This window comes from Paramormyrops kingsleyae, chromosome 12 (assembly GCF_048594095.1).
Source record: "Paramormyrops kingsleyae isolate MSU_618 chromosome 12, PKINGS_0.4, whole genome shotgun sequence".
Lineage (NCBI taxonomy): Eukaryota > Metazoa > Chordata > Actinopteri > Osteoglossiformes > Mormyridae > Paramormyrops > Paramormyrops kingsleyae.
This window is the reverse complement of record NC_132808.1, coordinates 15,847,150-15,874,636: the sequence shown is the minus strand read 5'-3', so window position 1 is coordinate 15,874,636 and position 27,487 is coordinate 15,847,150. Positions and strand designations below refer to the sequence as shown.

At 44.3% G+C, this 27,487-nt stretch overlaps 1 protein-coding gene across 1 annotated transcript; it reads right to left on the bottom strand.

Annotated features, from left to right (window-relative positions):
- Positions 1–1,143: 1,143 nt before the first annotated feature.
- On the bottom strand, positions 1,144–15,730 carry LOC111845321 (glycerophosphocholine cholinephosphodiesterase ENPP6-like). Its single transcript, XM_023814651.2, has 8 exons — positions 15,430–15,730; positions 11,319–11,498; positions 10,309–10,420; positions 9,426–9,564; positions 7,046–7,225; positions 4,322–4,459; positions 3,980–4,097; positions 1,144–1,881 (listed from the first exon to the last, which is right to left on the bottom strand). Exons 1-8 carry the CDS (start codon positions 15,665–15,667, stop codon positions 1,676–1,678), a joined length of 1,311 nt encoding a protein of 436 aa, XP_023670419.2. The 5' UTR covers positions 15,668–15,730; the 3' UTR covers positions 1,144–1,675.
- Positions 15,731–27,487: the final 11,757 nt, after the last annotated feature.

Genomic DNA, 27,487 nt, shown 5'->3' with positions numbered 1-27,487 from the left:
CTAAACTTAGCAATTTATTTCAGACTATTTCGTATTTCTTACGACTCAACAAGTCAGTTTCAGGTCCTCATAAAAGTAATTCTCACACTAAGTACTTCTGCATTTCATGCAGTATCCTCAAATGTCATATCATTTCAAATACTAATGTCATTCCAACTGTGGCATTTTACAAACGAGATTTGGATGTCACAGATCATACTTGCAGTATTAAGTAAAGACTATAGGAGGAGCTCTAGGACCAAATTACAACGTTATTATACATTACATTTACAATTATTAAGAGAGACAAAAACCTAGATTATGTTACATTAGATTACATTAACTGATTAATAACATGTGCACTTCAATATCTCCACAGACAACGCAAAGATACACATCAGAAATGTTAAAATTCCAAACTTCTTTAGGGGCACTCATAGCTAGGGGACTCCATGACAGCTGCCTCGCTATGTTCGTTGCTTTACACAAAAACCTCTGGTAAATAAACAAATGTAAATGATTACAGCTTAAGTCCATAGCCTAAACCACTCTCCAACTTACATTGCTCTTGATCTCATCAATGAAATTACCTTTTGACAACTCACAAGACATGACAGTACCACCGGAGAGCTATTCCACAAAGCAGGATTTCATAGTTAGCTGAATAACTTAAACCGAACATGAAAACTGGCCATTCGGATGAGAGGAAAGTGATATTCCTATTGGACAATATTATGTTGTGAGCTTCACAAAGCTGGAATGAATGCTCTGGCTTTAGTTATCTGGCTAATGAAGAAATCCTGCTTTGTGGAATACTCCCCAGCTCAAGAAATTAAAGAAGGTGTGATATTCCAAGATCCCCAATATATCGGAATGGTGTTAATTCCAAATGACAGCACCACTGTTTGTTCTCTTTGTTACCAATATCTGTCAGTTCCTCTGTGTTTTTCAAACCCCAGGCTGTATTTCGACAGTAAAATACCTGTTTGTTTAACAGGTATACAACAATAATACCTGATGGCACTGAGCAGAGTTTGTCAAACTCACAACAATATTTCACGTTTGGCTGGAAAACCAGAAAAAGTGAAGTCTTTAACTATTAAACTGGCCTCAGAGTGAACCTACAGAGTAAACACAGAAGCACAACATAACTAGGACACTGTCTTAAAGGCATCATGTTACACATTTTATTTCTTAGTGATATATCAAATTAGTAAAACCTGGAATCCTACAGACTCTTTAATAAGAAGAATCATTCATCTGCAAACCATAAAATCAATTCTTACTTACATTAACTTAAGTTACAATTTACAGACAAAACAGATCTGACCAAAAAAATCCAAGGGATTATGTTTAATCTACCAATAGATTCAGTACATAAAACACAGAATCGATAAAGATATTTATGTTTGGAAATCTATAGAAAATCATATGATACCAATGTGGTTAAACTTTGGCACTCCAACCAACGCAATGGCTAATGTTTCCCAATCATTTTCCCAAAGCATTTATTACTGAAATAATTTTTTTTTTATTTTCCCTATATCTACAGATCAGCAGCTGGTTTAGCTATGGAGGCCAATGGCAACGTCTGTTCAAGTACGGCGCCCTGTATAGCTACAAATATTTCAGTCCCTGTGATAGTCACCGTGTACAATATATGTGGGTGCAAAAGGAGCAGGCTGAGGCTCCACACCTAGAAGGTCAGGACCAGTGCCAGCAGGACGGAGGCAGCGGTGCCGAGGAGGAAAGGCGGGGACTGGGTAGCCGCTCCGCTCAACATGTACTCCACCCGGGACCAGGAACCGTTGTTGGGCAGCGGCTGGATCCCAAGGACGTTGCACATTAAGTTGTACACGTCCACCGTGCGGATTGGAGCTGCTTTAAGATTCTTCTTGAAATCTTCAACAATGAAAAAACACATAAGTCACTGCACAATATAGACTAAATTAGCTCCCATGTAAAAAAATGCGAATATACATGCCCCCAAATGCTTAATAACTGTTTACACCATGTACACTAGTGGCCAGAATTGTAGAAATATGTTGCTTTTTTTGGCATTACGCTTTAAAAATTATTACGTGATAAACAATCAAAAAATGTTTACAACTATCATACACTGGATGATTAAGTAACTGCAGTATCTGGAATCAAACTCTGAAGTCTCTAAAAACTGGAAGTGTTTCCACAATTTTGGCCACTAGTGTATAACTCCTTACACATTCGGTGGTTGTTTACCAGGCTCTCTTAGTTGCACCGAGAATTTTTTAACCCACTGGATCAGTGACCGTTGTGGGATTAGGAACATGAAACGCTCATTTCTCATTATGTCAGGACAGGGTGTAGTACTCAGGTTTTGTTGGGCCTGTTCAGAACTTGAAAAAAGTTGTTTGCTAGTCTGCTTTTGATAACTGTTTTCAATATTACGGTCGTACTTCAGCTCACAGACAGATGGACTAAGATTTTCCAATGTAATTCTACGGTACAGAGGAAAATTCATGGTCTATTTAATGGTGGAAAGTCCCCCAGAGCCTGATGCAGCAAAACATCTCCAGAGAACGTTAACATGCTTGACATATTAATATGAGATTCTTACGATGGAACGAAGCACCATGTTTTTCCACCTACAGAGGTACCCATGTCTTTATTTTTCCTCTCGGACTCCCTTCATAGACTAATACAACCTACAAAAACATCTGAGCGAATAAAACGTGATCAATGGGATAGGGTGCAATTTGCGAGGTGTTACACAGCACCGTATACGATTTCGTACAAAGATTTTCAATTAAATGTTAAAGTTTAAAGGAAAAAGGAGACGTTGTCCACGTGTGTATTAGACTTTTGACCCTCTGAATACAACTCTTGTGTATGTAACGGAAGACAAACGTATATGCTGCCTGTTTTGAACTGTCTTCTAGATACCTGACACACCCAGAGTTATGGTGGAGAGCCACTAACATCGTTAGAAGGGTCATCAGCTTTCCCTTTAGATAAGATTAAGTTGTTACTTAACATGTTGCAAATTCATATTCATCACTGCTACTCATTGGCTGCCTCCTGAATAAGAGGAACTATCTTATGTAAGCATGTTTGCTTTCATGCTGCAGTTTGAATAAAGCCCATTTCTTTCCACAACAAATGTACTACAGCGGTGCCTGTGGTTTCATGAACGCTGTGATCTGCGAACAATTTGGTTCGCGACCAAAACTTTTGTCAAAAAAATGCATTGGTTCGCGTACAAAAATTTGGCCGACGAACAGATTGCTGGACCAGATTCCTTTTTTTATACTAGTGTAGCACCGGTAGGGCGCATGTCCCAGCATGGCCCGCGTGCAATTGTAAATAGAAGGACCACAACAGGTACCCAACGAGCACCGAACCCAAATACACAGACGGGAAACACAAGGTTGTCAGACACCGAACTGCAAGATGCAAACACGGTGGAAGATTTACACTTAGCTAAATACACGCAAGGATCGGACCAGGTACACACAAGACACGGGCAAACACACGCCCGACAATAGGGAAATGCAACCATTAACATTAGCATTAACATTAACATTAACAACAACAATACAAGGGTAAAGGACTTCTAATAATGAGTGTGATTGTTCCCAGCAAGCAAGTCTCCATGTCTCTCTCTGCTCCCGTGATGCCTCGGTCGGCACGTCGCCACACTATATTGTGTTTTTCTGTGTTTAAGTTTTTACTATAATAACCAGAAAATTAATTAATAAAAATTATTATTTGGTAGGTTTGTGAACAAATTAATCGAATTTCAATGCTTTCTTATGGGAAAAATTGCCTTGGTTCGTGTACAAATTGGTTAACGACCACTTTCCTGGAACAGATTGTGTTTGTGAATTGCAGGCACCACTGTACTGTACTTCTTACAACAAGATGACATACTGTTCTAGGGGTGTGGTTGGCTTGTGGTGGAAAACAGACCAAATCCAGCAAAGCTTGACTGGTGGTAGTCGAGTGAAGCCTACTGGTTTACCTGGTCCACGAGCCAGAAAGAATCCCCTCATGTCCAGGAACTCGTTATCATAGCCGTGCCATCCACGCTGCCAGCCATTCCCAGTGCCGTTCTGCCAGTAAGGCAGCTTTGCTATGCTCTGCGAATGAAGGTACAGTGTGAACACAGGGCTCTGTGGGCCTTACAGCACCCATTCCTCACTGGGACCCTGGTCAGCATCTTCTCTTCTATGTCTTTACATCCACCCATTGTTCTGTGGACAGTTCACCTCTCGAAAAACAAGGGATGAGTGTCTCTCCTTTTCCATCAAGCCTTGATGGCACCAGAACAATCGGGCCATTGAGAAAACAGTGGAATATTTACCTCAGTAATGAACCATCCAGGGTCAGCCACGAGAGTCAATGCAGCAACAAACTTCCCACCCTTGTAATGGAATCGCTGTGGAATTTCTGGTTTCTTGTACACCTTCATGTTCCTTGCAATGCTTAGACTTCTGTAAACCTTAAATATACAGCAAACACAATACAATTTTTCTCTATTGCTTTGTAATCCCCACACCACAATGTCATTTATGCACAGCGGAACATCATTTCTCATTTCATCATTTCTAATTTCAAAATGTTATAGCACTTATATGCAAATGCTATTGTACAATTATCATCATTTGCCGCCATTTGCAGTTGCTTTAATTTTGTTGGTCAAAGTAGATTACGTAGTTTCCCACTGAAATAATTTTACACCCAAAACTATATATGTACGTGAGCATCATGTTAGTCACCACATGCAAAACTGTTAGGCAAGCTTTCAAAATGACATATTTCATAAATTGCAGTGATACAGCATTGTTGTGAAGCAATGAGAAATGATGTTCTGCTGTGAAGAAGTGACATTATGGTGTGGGGATTACACTTGTTGTTTTGCAAATGGTGATTGCCATTTGAGAAATGCTCCAAAGCAGGCGAGAAAAACTGAAATTCCAGAAATTGCTATGATATAGCATTGTTGTGTTTTTGGTTCCCCCAGTACATCATTTTGTTGCCATTTTGCTGTTTTGTGTTACACAGTGCTGTGTGACTTTTGTGTTTGCTGCTGTACTGTGTCTTGATTTCTGAAGTTACATGTGCATGTGAGTGCTTTCTCTTGCCAGTGAATTTTACGCACTGTAATGCTGCGCTTTGCAATGTTGAAACTGGTGTCTATAATCAGTCAATGATAATGAGAAAGTGGGAACCAACTATCTGAGCATACTTACACTGACATACTGAATATATATCTAAGCCTGTAACTTACCCAAAACAATTAGTTTTTCTGAGGTGCTTAACTGTATTTACCAAGCCATTGACAGTGTATGCTGTCGACTCCAAATGCAAATGAGCAAAACAGCAAACATTCTTGCACATTGTTTGCACATCTTTTTTCATTGCTGAAGGACTTTTTGCAAAACACTAGTCACAGTGATCATCTGGTAACAACAAACTCATAAGGGAGTTTCTCATCTAGCTAATCAGGACCAAATGGTAGCAGCTGCTACCACCCTGTTCCAAAACAGTTCCTGACTCTGAACAGCTGAACACAGTATAAATGGTCATGCAGATCCATCTTAAACACAAAATGGATCAAAACAGAATGGAACAAGGCCGGAGAGGAAGTGCGAGAGGAGGAGGAGGAGGAAGAATTAAGAGGAAGAAGAAGAAGAAGAAGAAGAAGAAGAAGAGGTGGACGAGAACAAAGAAGAATGAGAACAGTGGTCAGTCATGAAATTAGAGCCACTATTGTAGACCATGTGACTAATCATGGTCTATATGCATGAGTCTGGCCTTAGGATGCAGCCAAAGATTTCCAGACCATGGCTAACATCAATTATTCAAACATTCAGGCAGGAATATCTGTATGTACAAGAACACTGCCTTGCTGTATTTGCATATGTAGGCTACAATACACACAGTAATCATATTTATATATACAGTAGTACAGTAAAAATACTGCCTTAACCCCTACATTACGTATTTGCCTTCATGCAATTGAAAGAAGACCTGCAGCCGGTGGGTGAGGCATACATCCCAACCACTGGGCCATAAAATGCTGCAAGACTTACTATATTTCTGGATGCAGAAGAACCGTTGTTATTGAGAAATGAGATCGCATAGAGATGTGAATCCAGATTGCGTTTTTTTTTTTACAATTACCGGTAATTGTGCAGCCCTAGTTCCAACTTTCTGATTGTCACCGACTGATCATTTTTCTCTAGCAAACTCATACTTATTCATGTCAAAGACACCAGTTTCAACATTACGTCACAGTGTGCAAAGTTCACTGGCAAGAGAAAGCACATGTAACTTCTTCAGATCTCAAGTCACAGCACAACAGCAAACAAAAAAGTGGCACAGCACTGTATTGCACAATAACAGCAGAATGGCAACAAAGTCACGCACTGCGGAACCCAAAAACACAGCAATGCCTCATCACTGCAATTTATGGAATATATTTTTAAATCATTTGACAGCCACTTACATGATGATCACATACATACATACATAGCTTTGAGTGTTAAATTATCACAATGAAAATTGTGCCAAATCATGACAATTGTACAAAACCATTTGCATAGATATACTAAAACATTTGGAAATTTATGTGAAGCAACAAGAAATGGTATTCTGCTGTGCATAAGTGACATTACAGTGTGGGGATTACGCTTGCCGTTTTGCAAGTGTTAATAGTCGTTTGAAAAATGCTCCAAAGCAATCAAGAAAAACTGTAAAACTATGCTGATTGTACTTTTCATTTTGGTGGCGCTGACTAATTCATTGGTGGAATTATTTGTTTTTTAGACATGAGATAATTGTTTTTGGTAAATTACAGGCTTTTGCAGCTAAACCATAGTGTTGTGTTGTATGCATGAACTGTTTTGAGAAATGCTCTTATAGTATTGAGAATGTTAAGTATGTTTCATCAAATCTGCCAAAGCAATCGAGAAAAACTGCAAAATGAGAAGAGAATAAGCGCATTATGTAGAGTTATTTTATGTACTCACTTTATCACAAGTTGAGCCATTCTCAAAGTAACATGGCATTCAGTTTGACTCACCGATTCAAACTTGGCTGGTTTAGGCCACAGACTGACAACAGGTCCCCTGTCCATCATCTTTATAATGTCAGACATGTTGATGTACAGCTGGAGCTCGATGACCTTCTCCATCCACTGTATGTCAGTCATACCGTGGTCCGAGAACATTATAACATTAAGGTCTTCCTGCATGTTTTTCTCCTGGGGAAAACAAACCCAGAGACAGTTACCAATCCATTGAGTTGTATCAGTGGCCTGGTACATGACATCAATGAAATTTTGAGGCCTGTATACCACCCATACACCTACACTATGTGGACAAAAGTATTGGAACACACCCCTTAATCATTTAATTCAGGTGTTTCTTCAGTCCCATTGCCACAGGTAAATATAATCAAGCACCTAGCCATGCAGTCAGGTTCACAAACATTCGTGAAAGAATGGGTCGTTCTGAAGAACTCAGTGAATTCAAGTATGGTACTGACATACTGTAGGATGCCACCTTTGCAATAAATTTCTTCCCCGTTAGATATGCCATGGTCAACTGTAAGTGGTACTACTGCAGAGTAGAAGTGTTGCGGAACAATGGAAAATCAGCCACAAAGTGGCAGTTCATGAAAAGTAACAGACCAGGGTCACTGAGATTGAGGTGCATACTGTGTAAAGGTCGGCAACGCTCTGTCGACTCAGTAACTGCACAGTTCTAAACTTCTTCTGGCAATAACTGCAGCACGAAAATTGTGGACCGGGAGCTTCAGGGAATCGGCTTCCATGGCCATGCAGCTGCATGCTAGCCTCAATTCACCCAACGTAGTGCCAAACGTTGGATGGAGCAGTGTAAAGCACACTGCCACTGGATACGTGTTCTGTGGATTGACGAATCACGCTTCCCTGTCTTGCAGTCTGATGGATGAGTCTGGGTTTGGCAGATGCCAGGAGAACGTTACTTGTCTGATTGCATTGTGTCAACTGTAAAGTTTGGTGAACGAAGAATAGTGGTATGGGGTTGTTTTTCAGGGGTTGGGCGAGGCTACTTAGTTGCAGTGAAGGGAACTATTAATAGTCTAATGCTCAAGACATTTTGGACAGTTCTAAAGTTTCCACCTTTGTGGGAACAGTTTGGGGGAAGGCACTTTATCTTTCAGCATGACTGTGCCCCAGCGCACAAATTAAGGTCCATAAAGACATGGTTGGCTGAGATTGGTGTGGTAGAACTTGACTGCCTCACACAGAGACCTGACCTCAGCCCTATCAAACACCTATGGGATGAACTGGAATGGAGATTGTGAGCCAGGCCTTCATGTCTGAAAGTGAAGGAGTCACTTTTTAATTTGGGTTGCCTGTGGTGTCTTAATGTGAATGTGTTTTGTACTTTGTATGTCTGGTGGTAATGGTGGCATATGAATGGTAGCACATTACATTTGCATGGACTACATTTCCCATCATCCCCTGCCAACACGCACTCACAAAACAGTAACAGTGAGGTACCCATCGCTTCAGCTTTATCCACCTTCCACAGAACCACACACAAACATGCACCCAACTCTCACAATCTCACACACTGTTTGCTGCTTTCTCTGGTCCCTCGGCATAATAGTTCCCTGCGGAAGCGCGCGCCGCAGTGGGAAGGTTCCCTTATTGCCAATAGTGGAATTAGGGAAGGAGATGGTTTGGCACAGGGTGGGGTGAGTGAGGTCATGTGTATTATTGTTTTGTTATGCAATGTTTGGGGTGTTGTTTGAAATGTCAGGGAATTGTCAGTGGCTAATTTCCAGCTATTCTGTTTTGTTGAGTAGTGAAAGTCGGTATTGTAAGTTGTAGTCCTGAAGTACTCAATTCTGTTTCCCCCTGTATTTTTGGCCTGTCCCAATCACCCTATTGGGAACCAGTATATAAGGGGAGGGGGCTAGAGTAAGGTGTTTTTTTTTTGTTTTTGATGGCCTGGACTCCTTGAATGCCGGTTGTGGTGGTCTTGGCTTGAAGTGACCTGTAGCTGTGCAAAGCAAATAAAGCTACACGTTCTTCTGGCACTGACTACTGGAGATGCACCTTGTTTCTACCCGCCTGGGTGTTCACATCCCCTTACTGAGGTGTCCAGCCCCCCCCTTTTTCCACAACGTCCAACATCAGTGCCTGACCTCACAAAAGCTCTTCTGGATGAATAGGCAAGAATTCCCACAGACACACTCCAAAGTCTCGTGGAAAACCTTCCCAGGAGAGCGGCAGCTGGAAAGGGGGACCAATGGATGCCTAAGGATTTATAATGGGATGTCATAAAAGTTCCTGTAGGTGTAATGGCCAGGTGTCCCAATACTTTTGTCCATATAGTGTATTTTCAATGGCCATGTTCCCCATTATACATAATTATTTTCTAAGAAATTCCCAGATGAATCTTGCTGACCTTGATCTTCTTGTTCAATGTCTGAAGCGCAGAGTCCAGGTTTAAGATCGCGGTCTTCACCTGTGGGGACTGGGGGCCATAATGGTGTCCCTCCACATCAATATTCTCATAGTACACTGTAGCCATGGTGACCTTGCCCCTATTGATGATCGTAAATGAGGGACACGTGGTCAGCTTGGTTTAAATATGGTGCCACTCTTTCCACCAAAATATCCTAGACTGATGGAGAGGTTATCCCAATGTGGAGTTCAAACTTTAAAATATGTAGCTGCCCAGTGTAAAGGTGAAGATGCACATACTTTTTGAGCAATGTTGCTGGGCAATTGCCAGCCAGGTGATGTAAAGGGCAACTCATCTGGATCTGGATGATCATAAAAAGTTACTGCCGATCAAAGTTTTCCAAACAGAAATGGCAATGTGGCCAAGCATCTTTGGTCAGCAACATTACCCGGAAACAATTCTCAAAAGGTTGCCCCATGTACCGACACCTTAAGGCTAATGCAACATTGTAGTGGTGTCAAGGTACACTGATTATATAGCCCTTTAAAAAACGCCTTCCCAACTGTCCTCCATGAAGCCTGTAGGAGCCAGACAACATTTTCACTTTGGTGCTGCAGTTCTTTTACTCCTGTATCAAATTCTAACTGACTGTCTATAAATATTTTTTCTGGGAGGGCGGTGGTTCACAACCCAATGGGTCCTGTCCACCTGGGGGACTGACTGACACTGGATGTAGCTGGACTGAATTAACTAAACAGTTCCCACAAGTGACCGGAGATCTGTGGCAAACTAGTTATGAAGCAGCAAGATATATCAGCTAAAGAACATGGATAATAAGAGTGTGGTAAAAATGTATCAGCTTATTCTGGATGGCCTTCCTTACCGTAGTGCATTGAGAGCATGCTCGATAGCATCTGTAAAGTTTTTTACTGATGGGTTGTAGGCATATTCCTCACAGAATGCAGGACGGACCCCCAGAATTGATACCTCACAGCCTAATTAGAAAAAAAACATCTGTTGAATGCATCAACGTTTTCTCATGTTACTTCAACCTTTGTGATGCACACAAAGAAATGTGAAGGTTGACATTTTCCATCTGTAGTACCTGTTATCTGTTTGTAATAATTCCATTGTTCAATCTTTCTGAATAGTTTTATGCTGTATCAGCGTTTCTATGTATTCGTCAGTCATCATATTAAAGATCCTTTTTCATTATTTAACCTCTAAAGACGATGGATTTCCCAACTTTTAAATCATTTTGTTATTATTTAATTTGTCAATAAGAGAGGATGGGTGTCAATGGGTGTCAAGGGAGGACATTTTTCTGGATATCTTAGATGTCTTTTTATTAGGGCTGTCAAAATTAACGGGTTAACGCGGATTAATCCATCATCATGATTAATCTGATCAAAATTTTTAACACAATTAACCCATCTGCAACGCAGAATGACTCAAAATCCCTGAAATGTCTCTGTCAACCCATTTCGGGCAGTTTTGGTGCATTCCATTTGCCCTGGGAACTCGTATTTTGAGTCGGATTCCGAGTTTTGAAGCCGGAAGTGACGACATACGCGCTCCCGTTTCTCGGAGATCCGAGAAATATTTCGGAGCAGCACAAAGGATCCCGAGTTCAGAACCCAAGATGGCTTTGCCCTTTATCAACAGAAGGGAAAGTTGTAGTTTTATACTGTTTAAGCACTACTTCTCATTTGTGGCTCATTAAATCGGTCGCACACACTATACCATCCAACTTATCTGTGGACGTGTTGCTACGGAGTTTTATACGTAAAGCACCACATGTAATATCAGTTTCAAAGACGTCTTTCAAATGCTTGTACTGGACAAGAGGGTAAGGAAAATATATGGAGGCTATCAACCAAACTATTAACTCACCTGGCCAGTAATACATATAGACGTCTTTCTTCAGTTTCTGCATGGTCACCCAGAGGGGCTCCGAACCCTCCCACCATATCGGCAGGCGGCTGTCCGGGTTTGTGCCGATGTTGAACTCCTTCAGCGAGGTTTGATCCCACATGTAATTCCCCGTCATCTGGTGCACTTCACAGTGCCGCCCTAAAGTGCATTAAAGACGTCGACATTATCAGATTCATATTTGCAAGAGCGTAGTGTCCAAGAGCCTTGTTCTGTGTGACGGCGCATTAAATTTCATTAAATGTATTTTTACAATTCATCGTTCACCACAAGGCTGCCCCACAATCTTTGACATAATATCTAGCACAAATGGGCGTGAAATGCTATTATACCCAACAGACAACAAGAATCCACATCGTTTCTTACAATGCGGTGATTGTGCAAGTCAACGTCAATTCAGCTACTATTTTTCATGTATCAATACTCTTCTGTATCAGCGAAATGTTGTAAAATGACCAAATCAGAAGTCATTTCAGAGTTTTACTAATTTAAGCTTTCACATTGCAAAGCTTAGAATTTACCCAAAAAATTACACTTCAATGGAACGCCAGCAGGTCCTCTACTGGAATTCAAGCACATTGCAAGTGAAAATAGAGCATGTGTCAGACTTGAGCATCAACCTTCATATACAGCCCCAATCCCACCAACGATTTCATGTTCTAGGAAAGTTTACCAAATGTCACGATTAAGGTATGGAAATGTTCAAAGTGTCCAATTTTCCTGATGTCCTAGAACATTATCCCACTTCTACAATTACTGCTGCAACTAAGTCTAATAATACAAAAGCAAGTAATTTGTGTGGTAGAACAGAAGATAACACTGTTACTTTACACCTCCAAGGTCCTGGGTTTATACGCATATAACACTTCTATGACACAGAATTTTATTATAAAACAATATTTTGAAAGATTAATTGGATAAACTTTGAGAAGACTGTCACATAACGTTGGCTAAAGTTTTGTGAACGTTCTCTGTTAGCTGGGAAAATGTAGCCAAAGGGAAACGTACTCCTTCATGTTGAATACACGAACCCAGTAATGTGAGCATGCGTTACTTCAAAAATCCCTTGTTCACTGCAATACTTATGTGCTCGGATTGGCAAGGGTCACAAGCGACCCTGGCACTGCCAGCAATAACAATTTAAACACCTCTTTTGAGCAGGTCCTCATGGACCATTATACAGAAATGCTGCATAATTAGGACAGAGCTTCAGAGGGTTAGTGAAGCAAACAGTGGATCACACTTCATATTTCCAACTCAGTCATTCTGAACAAACTTCTTTTATCGATCTGTTTTGAGTTCCAGTTAAGGTACCTTGTTTTGTTCTGTTATTAGTCGCAGAACTTACACTTACTTTACAGAACCTATTTAACTGGATCTAGTCTTATTTGGAAAATCATTTTTAATACTTTCAGTACACTAGTCACTGCACTGTGTCGCCATTATCGCTGTCTAGATATGCAGGTCCACACAGACCATTGAACCAATATTGTTCTTCTGCAGTATGCCTCCCCTCAGATGTTCATACAAAGGTGTTAGATTAATTTTCCTAAGTTGCTGACATACAGGTGAATTTGATGTTAGGCTACACTGTCTGTTGTTATTTTTGTTATGCTTACATTTAGACAGAATTACAGTTGACTAGCTTTAATTGGCCTTCCAATGGCAAACAAAAATTACGCCAAACTTTTTGCCCGTAATTCCCCGAAACTTCTTTGTCTTTTATAGAACTTGCCCCGGTCCTTGCTAAGGCTCGGAAACGGCGATTGAAAGAATGTGTCGTTACCTCCTCCCCCTTCCTTTGTGCCCCAATATGTCCGAACGTGGTGCTGAGGGGCCTTACAGCAGGTCAGCTTTGGCCTCTTTGTTCAATCATGCTGTTTTTGTGCAGATTCTCCACAGGCCGATACACAACATTGTCAAGTGGAATGTGATTTATCAACACAGCCGATGCCTGCCAATCTACCAAGCCCCCTTCCTTAGTTAAGTTCAGCTGCACTCTTGTTATGCTCTAAAAGTTTACTGCCAACTGTTAAGATTCTTATGTGTGCAGGAGGCCAGGTGTAGTTAGACATTTATTGGGTAGGTGTTGGCCTTTAAATTAATTAAATTAATCATAATAACATAATAGCTGTTCTGAATATTGTTAGATTCCATTGTTTCGGCCTTAAGCGAGGAACCAGGCCAGAGGTTCTCTCTTGGGGAGGAAGGTGATGTTCTCAGGTGCAGTACATGTTCTTATGCACAGCCTTCTCAACCTTCTTCTCCTAACTTGTGTGTGATACCTGCCTTTTTTTTACAGAGTCTACTATTAAAGGAGGCCACACGAGGATTTCTGCGTTACACAGCAACAGAACAACCAGTAATATGACAAAGTAACGCAGCAAAATCCTACACGAGTCAAGATCTTTGCTAAGACCTTTTTGAGCTTTTTTATGATACTGTATTGGGGACGTTCTCTTTTTGCCAACCCCTTCTTGTGGCATACATGTAGGTGAGATCAAGTTTAGCAGCAAAGGGCAGCCACCTGCAGAGGGACACATGAAGCTGGAGGTTAAGGGTCTTGCTCAAGGGCCCTCAGCCCTGACTATTCTGCTGAGGCCAGGCTCAAACCAACAATCTTCTGATCACAGACACAGAGGCTGAGCCCACTCAGTCACACACTTCTGAGTCAGCAGCTCATTGCTGTAGCAACGCTACTTGCTATTGAAGATCGTGCTTGATCACAGCCAGGCAGGAAACTCGAGATAAAAGAGACAAGGACCACAAGATGCTGACGAATGACTTTGTTCCTTGATCGTCCTGCCCTGTGGCAGCCTAATTGCTCAGTCTTTGCCGATTTTCATTGGACAGCACCTTGCCTTTTGGTCTCAATAGAGAGTGGGGGCAGGCTGGCTTTCTGTTTACCATTGTTATTATAGGAGGCCACACAAGCAAGAATTTCTGTTACAAAGTAATAGAACAACCAGTAATATAACAAGGTAACATAGCAAAATCCTACAATATCCATGCTTCAACCCTTGCTGTAGAGTAATTTGACTTCATGAGATAAAGTCCTGATCATGATACTAAGAGCAAAGACCCACTTCAGTGATTGTGCTGTTTTCTGCCTCTCTGAGAGCCCATTGGAGTGGCCCACAATCAGGCTTGGAGAGGAAGGCGCAGGTCGGTGTTTGTGCTGGACACAATGGTACCAGTGTGAAAGAGCTAGCCGCAGCGAGGAGCCGGCTGTCCCTCGGCCAGGAGTCCCTAGCGTATCCCTGTCCCAGACAGCTGTACCAGGCTCTTACGCTCTATGGAAACATTTAGCCATCCAGATTGCACATGTTAGTTCAGGATGTTATATATAAAGTCTGATTTGCCAAAACTATTCTTGGAGCTGTATTGCCTAACAAGCAAAATTAATATCATACTGTATTGCAGTAGTCCTGTATTTAATAAGAAATTTCATATGTACAGTGCATTTCTTGATCTACCTCAAATATATAGTGTGCATGTCATTCATTCATTAACGTTCCTTTTGTCAGTGTCTCAGCGAACAGACCACTTTCTGAATTGCCAGAATTGTAATCACTTTATGACCAAAGGTTATCCTAGCGGAATCTTACAACTGCAATCAATGTATTTTTGCACCAACCCAACATTCCTCTTCTTTATAGTCTCAGGTTGCACCATAAACTGACAAAAATAGATTCAATGACTGTATGCGTGTTTTACCTGCACATGTTCCAGAAGAAAAATCAGGAAAGTCTTTTGGTACAATTACACCAGAATGTTACGGCATGAAAACAAAAGAACGAGTACAAGAACATCCAATACGACTTGAAACTACAACAGCTGTAAAAATTGTACTGATAGGTTTATGAGTGCGAATGGGGCACCACTCTGCTAAAGTTTATATATATAATATATATAATACTAAACACTGAAACACCGAAGGAGGACAGTTTATTCTTGCGACGCAGTGAAAAAACTTCTCATGATTGCAACTAGAAGCGAATTATAAATCAGGCAATAACGATCATGTTCACTCACTCCGCAGACCACATAGTAACCGCAGAAAAAGCCTTACCTGTCATTAGTGAGTAGTAATTAGGAAAAGAGAGACTTGGGAAATCGGGCGTCATGTAATCCACCTTAACGCCGTTATCCACTATTTCTCGGAACCCCGGCATGTTCTCCAGCTCGTCGATGTAATCGTAACGGAAGCCGTCGATCAGAAACACCAGGAGTTTTCGGCTGCCGAAGCATGGTCCCGATAAACAGCAGAGTATAATGAAGGCACATGTTGATATTAGTCCTGCCATCATGTCATCTGACTCTCCTCTGGTCAGCAGCGTTCTGACCAGCGATCTCTGCGAAATAAGCCCGGGCGGGGTTTCCCTTCCCAGTGTAATTACAACATCAACGGGCAATATATGCTTTCTGACTAATAATGAACAGACGTTTACGTAGTGACTGGATTTGTATTATGCATGTTGTCTTGGTAGTACCTGGAAGGTGCATAATTCTACAGCCTAAGATAATTGGCAATAGCCTATTACAAAGATCAAAACTAAAATACTGCATTTTGCATTATTTGTCTGTAGGGTTAATTGTTACTCAATTGTTATTATAGAGTTAAACGTTATACGCCTCGGTGTGTGTCTACAGTCAATGCAGTTCGACAAAACTTTTTAAAAAGTGTATTTTATGGTTATTAATCACAGAAAATCACTTTGCCATTTCGCTCTGTTTTTACTCTTAATTTCATTAATCCCAGCGCATAACAAATCGTCTGATGTTCTCTGCAAGTGTCAATGACTGTGATTTAGTCCAGAGGATATTAGACACACGCAATGTTTCCCTTTTTGATTCAAAATTAATTAAGCCACGTGATCCCTTCTATTCCACTGAATTTCATCTGAAATCTGCTCATAACTTACATTGCTACACCGCATGAATAGATGCTATGGAGAAAAAAAAACATATCTAACGCGTGGGGTTTCAAATATGTAACCATAAGCAGACAGGTTATTCAGTTATGTGTAATGATCAGCTCACATTATGTGCTTGACAATGGACTTTGAATTTAAGTCAAACATCCAGTTAAATGACTGGAAACTTGTCTTCATGTGTGTGACCTGGGGATGTTCGAGGAAAACATCCATCGATCCATCCATTTTCTGAGATCGCTTATCCTGTCCGGGGGCGCGGGGGTTCGGAGCCTCTCCTGGAGGCTACGGGTATAGGGCAAGGAACAACCCAGGATGGGGTGCCATCCCATCACAGGGCACACTCACACACCAGTCACTCACCCACGGACCCCTATGGGCAATTTGGTAACTCCAGTTAGCCTCAGCATGTTTTTGGACTGTAGTGGGGGGGAGGGGAGATCAGAGCACCTGGAGAAAACCCCACGATGACCCGGGGAGAACATGCCAACTCCCACACACGTGGAACTCTGCCGGAGACTCGCGCCTCAGTCCCAGAGGTATGAGGCAACAGTGATAATCACTGCACCGCTCACCACGAAGAACATATTTCAGATAAAATATATGTCTTAGCAAATTACTACTAATTAATAATAATAATAATAATTAAGTGTAAATCAGTCCTACAATAAATCTTGCAAAACGCAGACATAAAAAACGTTTTTAGATTGTAAAACGCTATTTTTGCATGCCAGGTTCAGACGTAATCATCCATTTCGCAACTGAGCAACTTTTACAATGCGCTCAGTTACAGAGGGTGGGGCGGCAGTTCGGTGCATCTTCTTTCATTTTCACAGCAGCAATGTGCATATTTGTGCAAAGTGCATTTTCAAGTAGTATGTTTAGGTGTCACTATAACATCAAATAATTATCCATAAATGCGTCCGTCCGTCCGCTCATCTCCAAAAACCACGTAACCAGTTGCGTGATAATGTGTATATGCAATTTAAAATTTTCGACTTTGCTGAACCTCGCGACCCTGAATGTGATAAGCGGTTTCGGTAAATGGATGGACGGATGGATGGACTTTGCTGAACAACTGGCTATTTATAAAATTAAAATATATTTTTTATGACTCTTGGGGATTGCTCCAGTCTGTCACAGGGTTTCCTCTGGTTTCCCCGTATACAGTCCAGATCGAAACAGGCTGAGTTGAACTGAAGTTGCCAAATTGCCCATAGGTGTGACTGTGTATGTGAATGGTGTGTGTTTGAGTGTGCCTTATGATGGGTATTCTGGACTATTCTCTACCGGATGCCCATAACTTCCGGAATAGGCCCCAGAGGATCATATGACCCGAATGGGATAAGCGGATACAGGAAATGTGTGGATGGATGGACTTGTGGGTAATCTGAAAAGTCTGCATGGCTATTCAGTCTAGCTATTCTTAGATGCAGCCTTTTGGCACTATATAACAGTCAGTAAAAGGTTCATAACCAGTGTGCGAAATGCGGGGGGTCCAGGGGGGTCCGACACCCCCAATTAACCCATGAGACCCCCTGAAAGCCTCAAAAGCAAAATTTTAAGGGGTCTCAAAATCGGTATTGCACAACAATAAGGAGATGGGGACCCCCCCGAATATCGACGGGTATTTTGCACACTGTTCATAACACATTTATTTATTTATTTTTAAATATATTACATTTTTGCTTTTACGTGTAACAATTAAGAATAATGCTACTTATAACTTGGCCTGTATTTAGAAGAGAGAGTGAGGTGTCTTTGAAAAAGAATACACTGAGCACCTTTGATTGTAGTAAAATGTTTTTCATGGTCAATGTATACCAGGGTTCCCCAATATTTTTTTTCCTGGAGGACCATATTTCATCCGCAACACAAAGCCAACACACTGCCCCCAATAATATTTGCCAACCCAATGAAAAAGCAGGGTTAAGTGGTCAGAAAGATGATGCATGCCATTCGACTCAACATTTGGCCCATGCTTAACATGAAATCATACCAATTGTACTCTTATACTGTAGCTTAAGCTTTAATTGGTCTGACATTGTGACATTAGGAACAGAGCAACATATGACCAACATTTAAGAGCAGTTCAACAGTGTCTTTCACAGTGTATGTACTACATTGGGTTCGATGTGAAGTTTGCAGCTGGTCCATTGTCGGGTGGGCTAGTATCCAGAAAAGTCACGTGTCCCGTGTTGTGGTGTGACAGCGACCATCTGCCCTGTCTGGGTGCCTCAGGTAACTGCTGAGCTGCAAAGGTGAAGTTGCTGTTAGCCTCCTGCTGTTGTGGCAATGATTCTGGAACAGCAAAGATGTGACTCGGATTCCATGTGCTCCTTCCCGTCTGATTCGATAATGTAGGATCTGGGTTCCTTGCAAATCTCCCTTGACCGTTCTCATTGATACACATCCGCTGTCCTCGGCTACATTAGTAAGTGTGCGGAGGATGTTACTACCACTAAGACCGTGATGTGTTACCCTAATCAGAAACCCTGGCTGAATGCAAGAGTCCGGAAAACACACAATGCCCTGGGACCCTTCTCTGCCTGAGGTTCTCAACAGGTTCTATGCCCGTTTTGAGGACCCTAACGCGCCCCCGCCCAGCACTAGACTCTCCCCACCACCAGGAGAAGAAACTCTCAGAGTGTCCGTAGCGGAAGTAAGGAGGACTGTGTAAAAGGCTGTCTGCGGGAGGACTCCACTCGCAATTAGACCGGGTTCCTTTAAGGGCTGCGCCTCGGCTGGTCACGTGTTAGTTTAGCCAGTCACAGGTTAGAGGGAGCAGCCATATTTTTCCTCAGTTTTAGTGCGGGTTCTGTAAGTGCACACTGTTAATCATCACCATGTGCCCAGATAGTACATGACCAAAAGTAAGTAAGGCTGTTGTTGTTTATGTATATGGAAACCTAACATTAAAGCCGGTAATGCTGTCTTAATTCGTCGGTTGTGGTGCTACAGATAAACGCAGTTTAATATAGCTTTTGAGTTGGTGTCGGATGATTAATGGCTCTAAATTTTGCCGTTCTGTTTTGTAATTACGGGCGATTAGCCCTGTGTGTTATGCAGTGTAAATGTGATCTCTCTGTTCGGGCATACGATGGCGCTTATGTAGCATAAAGGCTAAGGGAATAGCTAATCGTGCTATCCGTTTAATTTGTCTAATGTTGTATTTGGGATTGGTATCGCTGCATTTATTTACCGTTTTCAGGATCTATTTGTTACATGTTTGTATGGATTATTCAGTGAGTATAAGTACATTTCTGTTATTACAGCACTATCTGCATACCTGTATATCTGCCTATCTGCTCATCCATCCCGGAGTGCCTTTTATAAAGCCATCATCCTTCCCACCCCGAAGTCCGTCTCTTCCATTCAGTGTTCTAACCGACACTCAGGAGTGTTTCTGCCATATCATTAACAAATCACCCTAACAGCCCTCACTAACATTTTGGTCCTTCGAGCCGGATTGGCAGTAATTATTCCTGGCATAATGGAGAGTGAAGAGGAAATGTATGGAGATGGAAGAGCTAGGCGCCCAGTATGTCGACCTGCTCGACTTCAGGATTATGAAGTAGCATATACAGGCTACCCTCGAAGGGACGTAACCCTGAGGACCTCATCCATTCCTAGTGCTGAGGGACAGCGCTCCTCACCCAAGGAGACAGTCAATTTTGCTTCCTTTCCAGCATCACAAACTCACCCTGACCAGTGCTATAGGGATGCCCCTCTTCATGAGACGCATGGGCTAGCCCCAGTACATTTAAATATGTCAGAGCCTTGTGGTGCTCCAGTTGAGCGCTCCTCATTGGAACAACGTACCCACTACCTTACCCCTGACTGTCTTGAGGAGCTCCAGGCCATTAAGAGGGATAACGCTATGCTCCTCCAGTCTAAACATGAATTGCAGTCAGGCCTGAGGGAACTTAAAGAAGTACGTGCTGAGATTAGAGAGCTGATCCAGGCAACCCGCTCCCTGCAGACCGACTTCCATACGGTTCCCAGTAGTCCGGCATCTAGCTACGCTCCCTCTGCCATACTACCAGTTCACAAACCGACCTGTAGGAGCGATTTGATTGCGTACGAACCTCAGACAATAATGACTGAGGAAGAGGAGGAAGATCGACGGCCTGACCCTCCGCCATGGCCTGAACCCGATGCAGGACTCAGTAACAGATTGGAAGGCCTGAACCTAGCAGAGCAGAAGGAACAGCTAGGTCTTCCACGTGGAGTCGCCATGAGTCCTATGGACCTTCATCAGCATCCTCCAACGCAGCGTTGGGAAACCCAACCCACACCTCAACCTGGCAAGCTATTCAGGATCCACTCGAGTTTTGTGGGTCACTCAACACAATCACTGCACTCAGCTGTACCTCCCATAACACCAAACCCACCCAACCTGCTGCATGCGCACCCAAACAGTTCAAGGCATCTGAGGCCTACTCACACTACAGCCTCCCTGGTGGAGCCAGGTATGACCTCCTTCCCTCCCCCTACCTATGGTCAACTGCCAACAACAGAACAAGTATACAGAGGTCCCAAACCTAACATTCCAAAATTCATCCATCCTGACCCTAGCGAATTTGCCAGACTCCGTATGGCTCTGCAGAACCTGCTGCCGCCGAATGGAACGGAGCTCTTTAAATATCAGATATTGGTGGATCATCTGAAATTGGAGGAAGCGAAGCTAATAGCTGATGCTTATCTTAATTCCCCAACCCCTTATACTGACACTATGGCAGCATTGCATGAGAAATTTGGTCAGCCTCACCAGCTGGCCCTGAGGAAAATAGCCAGCGTGCTGGAGGCCCCTGATATAAGGCGAGGGGATACTACAGCATTCCAGAAGTTTGCACTGCAAGTACAATCACTGGTAGGTCTCCTGCAGACGCTCGGGCCCGATGGGGAAAGGGAACTGAGCTGTGGATCACATGTAGCCCGGTTGCTCAGTAAGCTTCCCCCAGAACAGAGGGCCGAGTTTCGTCGCCGAACATCCCCTCACTTTGGGACATCACACACTCTGTACGACCTCTCAGACTGGCTTCGTCACGAATCCTGGTGCCAGAGCTTTGACAATCCAACTGCTGTGAGAGGGATTAAAGATAAGCAGAGCCTGAGATACGATACTAAGCAAGGCCGAAATACTGTGAGCATACTGCATGGAGCTAGAGATTCGACAGATGCCTCCCCCATCCCTAAAACAGAGGGAGCCATGAAGAAGAGGATGGCTAAAGGTAAACCCCATTGCCCCTTTTGTGATAGCTCAGAGCATTACCTTAGTCAGTGCACTGCAGCTGCTAAGCTTTCCACAGATCAGCTTAGAGAATGGCTGCGCACTAATAAACGCTGCTGGCGATGTGCTAGACCGCACCAAGCTGCCCAGTGCGATTTAAAGAAGCCCTGCACTATATGTCAGAGGAAACATCTCCTTGTCCTTCATGAGCTGAACACAAGACCAGCAAAACAGGGCACAAGCCCTGATATAAAGGAGGAGAGCTGCTTGACTAATTCTGCGTCAGACATCCTTTATTTGGACCGACCAACAGCCGGAAGCAGAGTCATGCTCAAAGTCGTTCCCATCATCATATATTATAAAGATCGGAGCTTGGACACCTTTGCTGTTCTCGATGACGGCTCAGAGAGAACTATGCTACTACCCACCGCAGCCAAGACCCTGGACATTAAAGGCATAGCAGAAGAGCTTCCACTGTGTACTGTACGGCAAGATATTCAGGTTCTGAAGGGACATTCTGTGTCCTTCCGTGTTTCCGCCTCAACCAACCCCCAGACAAGCTACAAGATAGAGAGAGCCTTCACTGCAGAGCGGCTCCGCTTAGCCCACCATACCTACCCAATCGACCATCTCCGAAGGAAGTACCGGCACCTTAATGGTCTCCCCATCCAGCCTCTGAAGGATGCCAAGCCACTCCTGCTTATTGGATCCGATCATCCCCATCTTATCACCCCCATTGAACCGGTGAGACTTGGACCTCCTAATGGGCCTGCAGCGGTACACACCCGGCTTGGCTGGGCTCTTCAGGGCCCCGCACAGCTCATGGGGCAGCCAACTTGTTCCAAGTCATTTCTGTATACCTCCACTCTCCCAAACTCCGATGAGCTGTATAGACATGTAGAGCGCCTCTGGCAGGTAGATTCGATACCCCATAGAAACGAGAAGGAGGTCACTCGTTCGAAACAGGATCAAGAGGCAGTCAAGCTGCTTGAGACCAAAACGGTTCGCATCAAGGTCAATGGCATCCTTCGGTATGCAACGCCCTTGCTGCGACGGAAGGAAATGCCGCCCTTACAGGCACCCAAGGAGTCTGTCCTACCTACCTTACGGAGTACAGAGAGGCGCCTCCTGAGGGACCCTGCTAAGGCTGAGGCATATAGGGTCGAGATAGAGAAGCTTATCCAAGCTGGAGTAGTTCAGGAGGTCACCCAAGAGGCATCACCTAATCGGGAAGTCTGGTACATCCCTCATCATCTTGTCAGCCACAACGGAAAGAATCGTCTTGTCTTTAACTGCTCCCATCAATACCTCGGCCAAACCCTGAACCAATACCTGTTGCCGGGCCCTACTCTTGGTGCCTCCCTGTTGGGAGTATTGATCAGATTTAGGGAACATCCTGTTGCAGTCAGTGGCGACATAAAGGCGATGTTTCACCAGGTACGTCTCCTCCCTGCAGATCGCCCCCTATTACGATTCCTATGGCGTGACCCCAGCCTAGAAGAGTTCCCAAGGACCTTTGAATGGCAGGTGCTACCATTTGGCACTGCATGCAGCCCCTGCTGTGCTGCTTATGCCCTGCAGCGGCATGTTGTCGACCATAGCCAACCTGGGGAAGACGTCAGGGTTTCGATTGAAAGGTGCTTTTATGTTGACAACTGCCTTCAGAGTCTGCGCACACCCGAAGAGGCCCAGAGGTTGGTCTCCAAGCTGAGAGAACTTCTAGCTTCTGCCGGCTTTGACCTGCGGCAATGGGCAAGCAATGTCCCAAGTGTGCTGAGTCACCTACCACCGGAAGCCAGATCAGAGGGTCTGGAGCTGTGGCTGGCACAGGACAAATCTGATCCATTGGAGTCTACTTTAGGCCTTAGCTGGCATTGGCAGTCAGATACCTTGGGGTACAAACATCGGCCAGTCAGCTATGAGAAGCCAACTCTGCGGAACATCTACAAGGTATTGGCCACACAGTATGACCCTCTAGGATTCCTGTTGCCCTTTACCACCCGTGCGAAGATTATCATCAGGCAGCTATGGAATAAACATCGTGGCTGGGATGATACAAACCTACCACAGGACCTCCTGCAGTCATGGCAGACGTGGGAGGAAGAGCTGCAGGCAATACCCCATGTTACCCTTCCACGAGCATATAACCCAACCGAGGGAAATGTGGATGATGTCAATTATGAGATCCATATCTTTGCGGATGCTTCAGAACAAGCCTACGGGGCCGTGTCATACCTGAGGACTGTGAGTACGCAAGGACAGATTAACACGTCCTTCATTCTTGCAAGATCAAGGGTGGCACCCAAACGTGTGCAGTCAATCCCACGTCTGGAGCTGTGTGCAGCGGTAATAGGAGCACAATTAGCCTCTGTCCTGAAAAGGGAACTTACACTGAAGATAAGTCAAACCGTCCTTTGGTCAGATTCGACCACTGTACTTACCTGGTTACACTCGGAATCCTGCCGCTACAAAGTCTTCGTAGGGACCAGGATAGCAGAGATCCAGGAGCTGACGGAAGACTGCATCTGGCGTTATGTAGATTCGGTAAACAACCCTGCAGATGATCTAACCCGTGGCAAGACCCTGAAACAGCTTGCTGAACCTAACCGATGGTCCTCAGGGCCCCCCTTTCTCAAGGGGAGTCCCTCTTCATGGCCAGAAAATCTCACTCAGGGGATTTCGGAGGACATCACAGAATTACGGAAGTCAGCATTCTGTGGGGTCACTGCAGCATCCGATGAACCGACCGGCGTAGATGGCAAGAAATGTAGCTCCTGGCAGGAGCTCCTGGACACTGCCGTAGAGGACATGCATCCTGCGTCCAACATTGGTACCCAGCCTACAGCCGAACATTACCGGCAAGCGGAAATCTGTATGCTTCAGCAAGCCCAACAGGAGTCCTTCCCTGCGGACTACGAACTCCTTGTAGCAGGGAAACAGGTGAGCTCCCGAAGCCGCCTGCTTACTTTAGCTCCAGAGATCGACCAGGCCACCGGACTCATTAGGGTGGGCGGTAGGCTTCGGCGTTCTACTGAACTGGAAGAATCAGCAGTGCATCCAGTAGTCTTAGATGCCACGCATCCGACTACACAAGTGCTTATTCAGGACTATGACAATCGATTAAAACATCCTGGTCCTGAAAGGGTTTATGCTGAAATGCGACGCTCTTACTGGATACTCCGTGGCCGTGAAGCTATTCGTCGATATCAGCGTACCTGTGCTGATTGCCAGCGATGGAGAGCCCAGCCCACAATTCCTAGGATGGCTGATCTACCTGCTGCTCGTCTTCGCCTCCATAGGCCTGCCTTTCATTCTACAGGCATGGACTGCTTTGGTCCGCTGTCGATTAAGGTTGGGAGGCGTACAGAGAAGAGATGGGGAGTCATTTTCAAGTGTCTAACTACACGTGCTGTACATCTGGACCTTCTCACAAGTATGGATGCGGACTCCTTTCTGATGGCCCTTAGGAGGTTCATTGCTCGGCGAGGAACGCCAGCGGAGCTGTGGTCCGATCAAGGGACCAATTTCCGAGGTGGGGAGAGGGAGCTAAAGGAGACCTTTGCAAACCTTGCACCAAAACTGCAGCAACAGCTTGCTCGGCAACAGATCCACTTCCACTTCAATCCCCCGGCAGCCCCACACTTCGGCGGAGTGTGGGAAAGAGAAGTACGCTCTGTCAAATCGGCGCTCAACACCACTGTCGGGGCCCAGCCAGTTCCTGAAGAAGTTCTCCAGACTGTTCTCCTGGAGGTGGAGGCCATTCTCAATTCCAAGCCTCTGGGATACGTCTCAGCAGATATTGCTGACATCGACCCAGTGACACCTAGCAGCCTGCTGATGGGGCGGCAGGATGGAACACTGCCGCAAGTTGTGTACCCTGGCACTGAGCTTATGAGTCGCAGACGCTGGAGACATTCCCAGGTCATTGCGGATCGCTTCTGGGCCAGGTTCATCCGTGACTATCTTCCAGGGTTGCAGACTCGTCAAAAGTGGCACTCAGCTCAGGCAAACCTCAGAGAGGGAGAGGTTGTGATGATGCTAGATCCACAGTTGCCTCGGGCCTTGTGGCCCATCGGGCAGGTAATCAAGGTCCATTGCAGTGAGGATGGACAGGTCAGGTCAGCGGATGTGGACATTGATGGACGCACTTACACCAGACCGGTGGCAAGGCTGGTATTGCTGCCGGCCATACCTAATGGTGAGGATCATACTAATACGTCAGGATGTAGGTCGGACTGAGTCACCTTATCCTGGTAACGCATGTGCTCTGCACATTCGGGGGCGGCTGTGTAAAAGGCTGTCTGCGGGAGGACTCCACTCGCAATTAGACCGGGTTCCTTTAAGGGCTGCGCCTCGGCTGGTCACGTGTTAGTTTAGCCAGTCACAGGTTAGAGGGAGCAGCCATATTTTTCCTCAGTTTTAGTGCGGGTTCTGTAAGTGCACACTGTTAATCATCACCATGTGCCCAGATAGTACATGACCAAAAGTAAGTAAGGCTGTTGTTGTTTATGTATATGGAAACCTAACATTAAAGCCGGTAATGCTGTCTTAATTCGTCGGTTGTGGTGCTACAGATAAACGCAGTTTAATATAGCTTTTGAGTTGGTGTCGGATGATTAATGGCTCTAAATTTTGCCGTTCTGTTTTGTAATTACGGGCGATTAGCCCTGTGTGTTATGCAGTGTAAATGTGATCTCTCTGTTCGGGCATACGATGGCGCTTATGTAGCATAAAGGCTAAGGGAATAGCTAATCGTGCTATCCGTTTAATTTGTCTAATGTTGTATTTGGGATTGGTATCGCTGCATTTATTTACCGTTTTCAGGATCTATTTGTTACATGTTTGTATGGATTATTCAGTGAGTATAAGTACATTTCTGTTATTACAGCACTATCTGCATACCTGTATATCTGCCTATCTGCTCATCCATCCCGGAGTGCCTTTTATAAAGCCATCATCCTTCCCACCCCGAAGTCCGTCTCTTCCATTCAGTGTTCTAACCGACACTCAGGAGTGTTTCTGCCATATCATTAACAAATCACCCTAACAGCCCTCACTAACAAGGACCCTCAGGAGGATCAACCCCCACAAAGCTTCCGGCCCGGACAACATCTCTGGGCGGGTGTTGAGGAACTGCGCTGACCAGCTCTCTGAGGTCCTAGCAGACATCTTTAACTCTTCTCTCATCCGGGCAGTAGTCCCCACATGCATGGAAATTGCTACCATCATCCCGGTCCGTAAGAGAGCTGCAGTAACGGGTCTAAATGACTATCGGCCAGTAGCCCTCACGCCGATTGTCACAAAATGTTTTGAGAGACTGATCATGGCCCACATCAAAACCACTATCAATGTCACTGAGGACTCACACCAGTACGCTTACCAGAATAACCGATCCACAGAGGACGCCATTTCTTCTGTGGTTCATACTACATTCACCCACCTGGAATGGAAGGATTCCTATGTCCGTATGCTTCTTGTGGACTTCACATCCGCTTTTAATACTATGAACCTTCAGACCTTAGTCAACAAACTATTGACTCTTGGACTGAGCTCCTCTCTCTGTTACTGGGTTCTGGACTTTTTGACCAACAGGCCACAGTCTGTGAGGATCCACAATATCTCCTCATCTCCCATAGTCCTCAGTACTGGTTCCCCCCAGGGCTGTGTGCTAAGCCCCCTCCTGTTCACGCTGCTTACATATGACTGCTCAACTAACCTTCCAGGCTGTCATATTGTAAAGTTTGTGGACGACACAGCTGTGGTTGGATGCATCACTAACAATGATGAGTCTGGCTACAGGCGGGAGGTGGAACACTTGGAGGACTGGTGCAGGAAAAACAATCTCTGCATAAATGGGAAGAAGACAAAGGAGATGATCGTGGACTTCAGGAAGGGCAGACACTCACACCCCCCCCTGTACGTCGGAGGATCTGCGGTGGAAGTAGTACCCAGATACAAGTACC

Bases quoted from the DNA above. Each gene is read 5' to 3' on its own strand.
- LOC111845321 (XM_023814651.2), bottom strand. From the start codon at position 15,667: ATGATGGCAGGACTAATATCAACATGTGCCTTCATTATACTCTGCTGT. The intron at 4,460-7,045 runs GTGAGTCAAACT...TGTATATTTAAG, and splicing joins AACCAGCCAAGTTTGAATCG to GTTTACAGAAGTCTAAGCAT. The intron at 1,882-3,979 runs GTAAACCAGTAG...TCATTGTTGAAG, and splicing joins CTTTCTGGCTCGTGGACCAG to ATTTCAAGAAGAATCTTAAA.